The 7,080-nt window shown below is 46.6% G+C and overlaps 1 protein-coding gene across 1 annotated transcript; it reads right to left on the bottom strand.

Annotated features, from left to right (window-relative positions):
• Positions 1-205: 205 nt before the first annotated feature.
• Positions 206-5,072, bottom strand: LOC132797927 (uncharacterized). Its single transcript, XM_060809681.1, has 2 exons — positions 753-5,072; positions 206-697 (listed from the first exon to the last, which is right to left on the bottom strand). Exons 1-2 carry the CDS (start codon positions 5,070-5,072, stop codon positions 206-208), a joined length of 4,812 nt encoding a protein of 1,603 aa, XP_060665664.1.
• Positions 5,073-7,080: the final 2,008 nt, after the last annotated feature.

Here is a 7,080-nt window from a genome sequence, read left to right as displayed (position 1 = left end):
ATTGGTGGTTCCAACACCGAAATAAGAGGGCCACCTATGAGGAAATGGCCAGGAGTGAGCGCTAGTAAGTCCGCAGGATCCTCGGACATAGGGGAAATCGGCCTCGAGTTCAGGCAGGCTTCGATCTTAGCGAGAAGAGTGGACAACTCTTCGAACGTATATTTCGAGGTGGATGTCGCCTTGTAAAAGAGTGCCTTAAAACTCTTTACGCCGGCTTCCCATAATCCACCCATATGCGGGCGCCCGGCGGGTTGAAGTGCCAGGATAGGCTCTTGTGGGCGTGTTGTGCGATGATGCACTCCCTCGTCGCCTCCAAGAAGTCGTTGGAGATCACCTTGTCAGCTCCAACGAAGGTTTTCCCGTTGTCCGAGTACATTTGGTGGGGACACCCGCGCCGTGCGATGAAACGGGAGAATGCGGCCAGGAATTTCTCCGTCGTGAGATCCGATATTGCCTCCAAGTGGATCGCCTTCGTGCTGAAGCACACGAAGACGCAGACGTACCCTTTGGTGATGAGGCAGGCTCGGCCAGTGTAATTCTTTATTTCGAATGGGCCGGCGAAGTCGACTCCAGTGTGCGTGAAAGGTCTCGAGTAGGACGCCCTTTCCTTGGGCAAGTCCCCCATCATTTGGGTCTGCAGTCTCTTCTTGTAGATGACGCAAACCTTGCAGGAGTTGATGGTGGATTTAACGAGGACCTTCAATTTTGGAATCCAGAATCTGAACGGATCAGCCGCATGACGACTTGGTTACCCCATGTAAGGATATACGATGGGTGAAACGAACCAGTAGTCGTGCAAAGGACGAGGAATACGAGAGGATTATTGGATGACTCTCATCATAACGCAGCGAGTGGGACGCCCTCAGACGCCCACAGGCCCGTAGAATCCCCTTGCCATCGAGGAAAGGGTTCAAGTTTCGGATTGAACTTGAGGAAGGGACCTGCTGCTTGGACTGCAGACAATGGTATTCCTGAGGAAAAGTGTGTCGTTGAACCATGACGATTAGCCGCTCTTGGATCCGTGACAGCTCATCCGCCTGGACCACGGTAGAGCTTGGAACTGCCAACTTTCGACTCCTATCGATGAATCGGAGAACATAGGCAGACGTGCGCAGTGCCCTGCCAAACTCAGAGAACCTGCTCAGGAAGTCGGGAGTCGGAGGCGACTTAGCGACGTTGCATTTAATCCGCTGCTCCAGCAGAGTCTCCGGAATGGGACTTGGAGAAGATGGCCATTGATCCGACGGGAGATGAAGCCACTCTGGTCCATGCCACCACAACGGATTACGAACCAATTCTTGTGGCAGGACACCACGGCTTGCCAGATCTGCCGGATTGTGCTCGGATCGCACATGCGACCAGTTCTTGGCGTCGCTGGCTTGGACAATCTTGGCCACTCGATTGGCCACAAAGGTTGTCCATCGGCAGGGTGGCTTGTTCAACCAGGCGAGAACAATTGTTGAGTCGGTCCAAAAGAAAGTCTGGAAACTTTCTGCTGGCAGGTTCAGGAGGAGGGCAGCAGATAACTCAGCCAACAGGACTGCGCCACAAAGCTCCAGACGTGGCACTGAGAGAGACTTGACCGGAGCCACCTTTGTCTTCGCAGTAAGGAGATGTGTGGAAACCTTGTTCGCCGTTTCCACACGGACATAGATCGCTGCTCCATACGCCCTTTCTGACGCATCACAGAATCCGTGGTACTGGAGCTTCACTCGTGTCTTTGGACCCATCTTGAATCGGATCTTTCCCAGAGCAGGATAGCTCTGGAGGTACTCCTTCCATTGGAGTGAAAGATCCGTGGGTAGGTGCTCGTCCCATTCGAGCGTTCTCAGCCAGATCTCCTGCATGAAGATCTTGGCTCGGATAACGAAAGGGGCCAGCCACCCGGCTGGGTCGAAAAGCTTAGCGATTTGCGAGAGCACTTCCCTCTTCGTGTAGGAGTCCTGATGGGCAACTTCTGGTGGCATGAAGAAGAACTCGTCATCGTGAGCTTGCCACCTGATGCCCAGAGTTTTCGCCGTACTAGAGTCTTCGAGTTCGAGGAAGTCTTCTCGTAGTAGATGGTCCCTTGGAATGTCCTTCAGCACGCTCTTATGGTTCGACGTCCATTTCCTCAGCGGGAAGCCAGCACTGTCCAGGGCTGCACACACTTCCGTAATGGTCCGGATGGCCTCTTCTCTTGTGTGTGTCCCCGCTAGGACGTCGTCCACGTACATGTTGTTGGAGATGACATGGCTTGCGAGAGGATACTCCAAGCGTATGTCATCAGCAAGTTGCTGAAGGACTCGTAGAGCCAGGAAAGGCGCACAGTTGACACCGAATGTCACCGTGTTCAACTCAAAGTCACGGATCACACCGTCCGACGTGCGGAACAGAATTCGTTGGAACGGTGTGTGCTTTGAGTCCATGAGGATTTGGCGATACATCTTCGTTATGTCCGCATTGAACACATATCGATAGTATCGCCATCGGAGGATCTGCATCGTAAGATCCGATTGGAGAATGGGCCCTGAATGAAGGATATCATTCAGACTCTTGCCATTTGAGGATGGACAAGATGCGTTGAAAACGACCCGCACCTTCGTTGTGGTGCTATCCGGTTTGAATACTGCGTGGTGAGGCAGGTAGAAATTAGGAGTCGTGCCAATCGCTTGAGGCGATATGGGTGTCATATGACCCAAGTCCACGTACTCCTGGAGAACGGCATTGTACTGTTCCTTTAGAGAATCGTTTCTTGACAAACGATTCTCGTTCTTGAGGAATTGAGCCAGCGCTATAGATCTGGAATGACCCAGTTCAATGCCATCGGGCTTCCGGAATGGAAGAGTCACCCGATATCTGCCACATGTGCTACGAGAAGTAGTCTTAACGAAATTCTCTTCGCAAACGAAGTCTGACTCCTTTATCAGCTTCGCTGGAATATCCTCCACCTCCCAAAATTTGGAAAGTAGGCTGTCGAGCTGTTCGTCTGCTTGGAGGGCGACTCTTGTCGAAAACGCAGAAACAGTTGTCGACATACTCTGGGAGACGGGGCCGGTAAGAATCCAGCCAAACACGGTTTCCTGCCCAAGGAGTGAGCCACAAATGTTTGGCCGGGAGCCGCTCAAGATGACCGACGGAAGGATATCCGCGCCAATTAGTACATCGATCTGAGCGCTCTTGTAGAAATGTGAATCTGCCAGTTCTATCGCTGGTAGATCCTTGAGGAAAGTTCGCGGCATATCGAAGGAGGGCAGTTTGCCTGCCAACTGTGGAATTACGAATGCCGAAGTCTCGATATGGAGCCTCGGCTTCGTCGGAGAACCAATGCTGAAGTGACATAACTTCTGCGATTGGGCCGCAACTGCGTGATTTAGCCCGGATACCTGGGCTCGCACGGACTGGAAAGGCAACTTAATGCGTTGGAACAAACGCTCAGAAATGAAGGTCGCTTCGGACCCGGAATCAATTAACGCACGTGCGGTATATGTAGTGCCCAAGTGGCAAACATTGATGACAGCCGTGCCGAGAAGGACATTCTGAGCGTTATTAGCAAAGAAACTCTGCACATTTGTTGCCGTTGGATTTGGAGTGGACTGTATGTTGGACGATGAAGAGGCACCATTGTGGGCACTGTCACCCCGATGGAGAAGAGTGTTGTGCCGCCCTTTGCATGTAAAGCAATTGTGCGCACTTGTACACTCTCGGAGTTGGTGACCTCTTGCGAAACAGTTCAAACAGAGACTTTTCTGTTTGATGTATGTCATCCTCTCGTTGACCGACATTTGCAAGAAACGCGGACACACCCGGACAGGGTGATTCTCCTTTGAGCACAAGTCACACGATTTGCTTTTCGGAGTGACTCGGGCCTCAAAGGAGTTGACTCGCTTCGAATTCTGCGGACGGGATGGTCCTGCAGTCGCGATCTGTGAATTGGCAGTCTGTTTTACGTCCTCAATAGCTTCGAGCGTACGGTAACGCTCATTGAGGAACGTGCTCATATCCTGCCATGCGGGAATTTTCGCTTTGTCCACCAACGACTGCTCCCACAACGAGAGTGTGAGCTTGGGAAGTTTGGACGAGCAGAGGAAAACAAGGATGCAATCTGCGAACGGGCTACAGACGGAAATGTCTGACTGCTCAAGAGCGGTCAAGCAACGCTGAATCGTGCTCTGCAGCTCCTTGATAGCTGCTCCCGACTCTTGGGTAACCGTGGACAGGTTAAATAGGATCTTCAATTGGCTTGTGATCAACAAGCGCTTGTTCTCAAACCGTTCGCAGAGAGCACCCCAAGCCGACGCAAAACCATCGTTCGTCAGCGGAAATTTAGCTACTATTTCATTGGCCTCATCTGCGGTCTTCGAATTCAGATGGAAAAGTTTCTCGACCGGAGTCAACCTTGGATTGTTGACATAGATGGCCGTGAAAAGGTCACGGAAAGTCGGCCACCGCAAGTAATCCCCACGGAAAACTTCGGTGTCGACTGGAGGGAGCCGGCAGCCACTGGAGTATACAGGAGGAACGGATGCTTCACTCCTGCTGGACCCGGAAACCTGGGTAATTTGCCCCTTAACACGGGCGAGACACCGCTCGTACACTGCATAGCAGTGATCGTACTTTGCCTCCATCGCCTGTGTGCCTTCACCGTCGCCGTCTTGATGCAGTGCATCAGCACATGTGGAATAAGCGGCTTCGACGTTGTCCCAGAGGACTTGCAGCCGGTCACGACGGATTTCGTACGTGTGTACATTGTCATCTTCGGCTGCAGGCCCTCTGACCCGACTCTCGAAATGCACCAGTCTGTCAGAGACGGCAACGAAATTGCTGAGAGCCATCGCACGGGTTTTGCTATATTTAGCTTGGACGGAACGGGTAGTTGCCTGACTACGTAGAGCAGTCGAAGATGTGCGCAACAGCGGAGTCTTTGACGAAGCAGACGGCGACGGACGATCGACCTTTACTCGGAGTTGAGCGGCAGGTGTGGCGGATTGGGACCCTGAAGGAGCGGGCGAAGCGGATGACAGGCGACGAACTGTGGTCGGAAGCTTTAGCGAGTGTTTTGAGTCCTTTTCGCTCTTTTGGCTCTTGGACATACTATGCTTCGGCAGTCACTTTAGAGTCTTTTCTCAACAAAGACTCACGGTAAAGCGGACAGCCGAAAGCAAGCACAAAACGGAGTAGAACTTCGGCTGTCACAGGATAGTGAGCAAAAGCCGACACAAGAAAACAGACGAGGAACAAAATCGCTGTTGGAAACACAAAAAAAAATGTTTGAGTAAAACACAAACAGCAGCGTTAATCTTTATTTCTCGATGTGATTGCTGCTGTTTATATACGTAAACGTGAATGAATAATATATGTGTATGTGTAGTGATGGATAATATATATTATATACAACAGTGGATGTGAAAATACTGTATAGTTTTAATATGATCGGAGCATATACGGAGTGTATATGTGTGTAAGTGTCGTGTATGGAAATGTACGTGTGTGTATGTGTGTTGTGTTTGGATGTATATGTCGTAGGTATATGTGTGTATATATATATATGTATATACATATATATATATATATATGGAGTGTAGTGGATCTACGCGTTTGTTATGAGAGGAGCAACTCTCTTGTTATTTGAATATAACCAATAGAGAGCTTGCCTACACAGGAGTGTGTTAAAGAAAACAGACAATCGCGATACGACAGAAAAAGAAATAGCAAAAATACACACAACCGCGGCCAAAAACGGAAAATATTAGCGAACTCTTTTAAACTGTATAAATACTTACACATACATATACATATAAGGATATATATATATATATATTGTGCCAAGTATACACAAAGTAGAAAAGATGGCTGAGAAAATGCCGGTCGAACGCTTGTGTACTTATATATATATGCTGTGTCACATATATATAAGTTACAAGAAAAAATATGGCGCGAACACGACACTTGCACAAAATGTATGGATGGAAAAAAAAGTGTATTACTTATCTTGAAACAAAACAACCAATGCTGCTGCTGGGGTCGAGCTATCCAGAAATCCGGCTCGAAGGACCAAATGTTTGCAGGGGGGATGTTTCGTCGTTGAGATTAAAAAACACTTTCACTTTTTATGATTATGGTAACTTGAACTTGTATTTTATTTTTTCACTTGAAAATATACATGTGCTTGTGCGCGTAGAAGTTTGAACATAAGTAAGTAAAGTGGAGAAGAAAAAGCACTAAAAAGGGCAGGGTGACCATCTTCAGAGGAAACCAAGAACAGTGTGTCTGTGCGTATGACACGGTCACACGCACAGTATACTAGCTTTGTCGCTATCGATAACTCTCGATCGCGACCACACTGTCAGCTGGCCTGAGTGGTCACACCTGCAGTCATCTGGCATCAACACCTACTTTTACATTTTTTCATTTTGCAAAATTTTTCCGGATTTTTACATTTTTTCATTTTCCAAAATTTTCCGATTTTTACATTTTTCATTTTTCCAAATTTTTTCCGATTTTTACATTTTTCATTTTTCCAAATTTTTCCGATTTTTACATTCTTTCATTTTCCAAAATTTTTCCGATTTTTACATTTTTAACTTTCCAAAATTTTTCCGATTTTTACATTTTTTCATTTTCCAAAACTTTTCCGATTTTTACATTTTTTCATTTTCGAAATTTTCTAGATTTTTACATTTTTTCATTTTCCAAATTTGTCCGATTTTTACATTTTTCATTTTTCCAAATTTTTCCTACTTTACATTTTTTTATTTTGCAAAATTTTTCCGGATTTTACATTTTTACATTTTCCAAAATTTTCCCGATTTTAACATTTTTTAATTTTCCAAAATTTTTCCGATTTTTACATTTTTCACTTTCCAAAATTTTTCCGATTTTTACATTTTTTCATTTTCGAAATTTTCTAGATTTTTACATTTTTTCATTTTCCAAAATTTTCCGATTTTTACATTTTTACATTTTCCAAAAATTCTCCCGATTTTTACATTTTTTATTTTTCCAAAATTTTTCCGACTTTTACATTTTTTCATTTTCCAAAATTCTCCCGATTTTTACATTTTTTCATTTTCCAAAACTTTTCCGATTTTTACATTTTCC

This window comes from Drosophila nasuta, unplaced genomic scaffold (genome assembly GCF_023558535.2).
Source record: "Drosophila nasuta strain 15112-1781.00 unplaced genomic scaffold, ASM2355853v1 ctg343_pilon, whole genome shotgun sequence".
NCBI classification, from domain to species: Eukaryota; Metazoa; Arthropoda; class Insecta; order Diptera; family Drosophilidae; genus Drosophila; species Drosophila nasuta.
Note: the sequence above shows the minus strand (reverse complement) of the source record. Positions and strands in the feature narration are given on the sequence as shown.

Bases quoted from the DNA above. Each gene is read 5' to 3' on its own strand.
- LOC132797927 (XM_060809681.1), bottom strand. From the start codon at position 5,072: ATGTCCAAGAGCCAAAAGAGCGAAAAGGACTCAAAACACTCGCTAAAG. The intron at 698-752 runs GTAACCAAGTCG...CCAAAATTGAAG, and splicing joins ATCGTATATCCTTACATGGG to GTCCTCGTTAAATCCACCAT.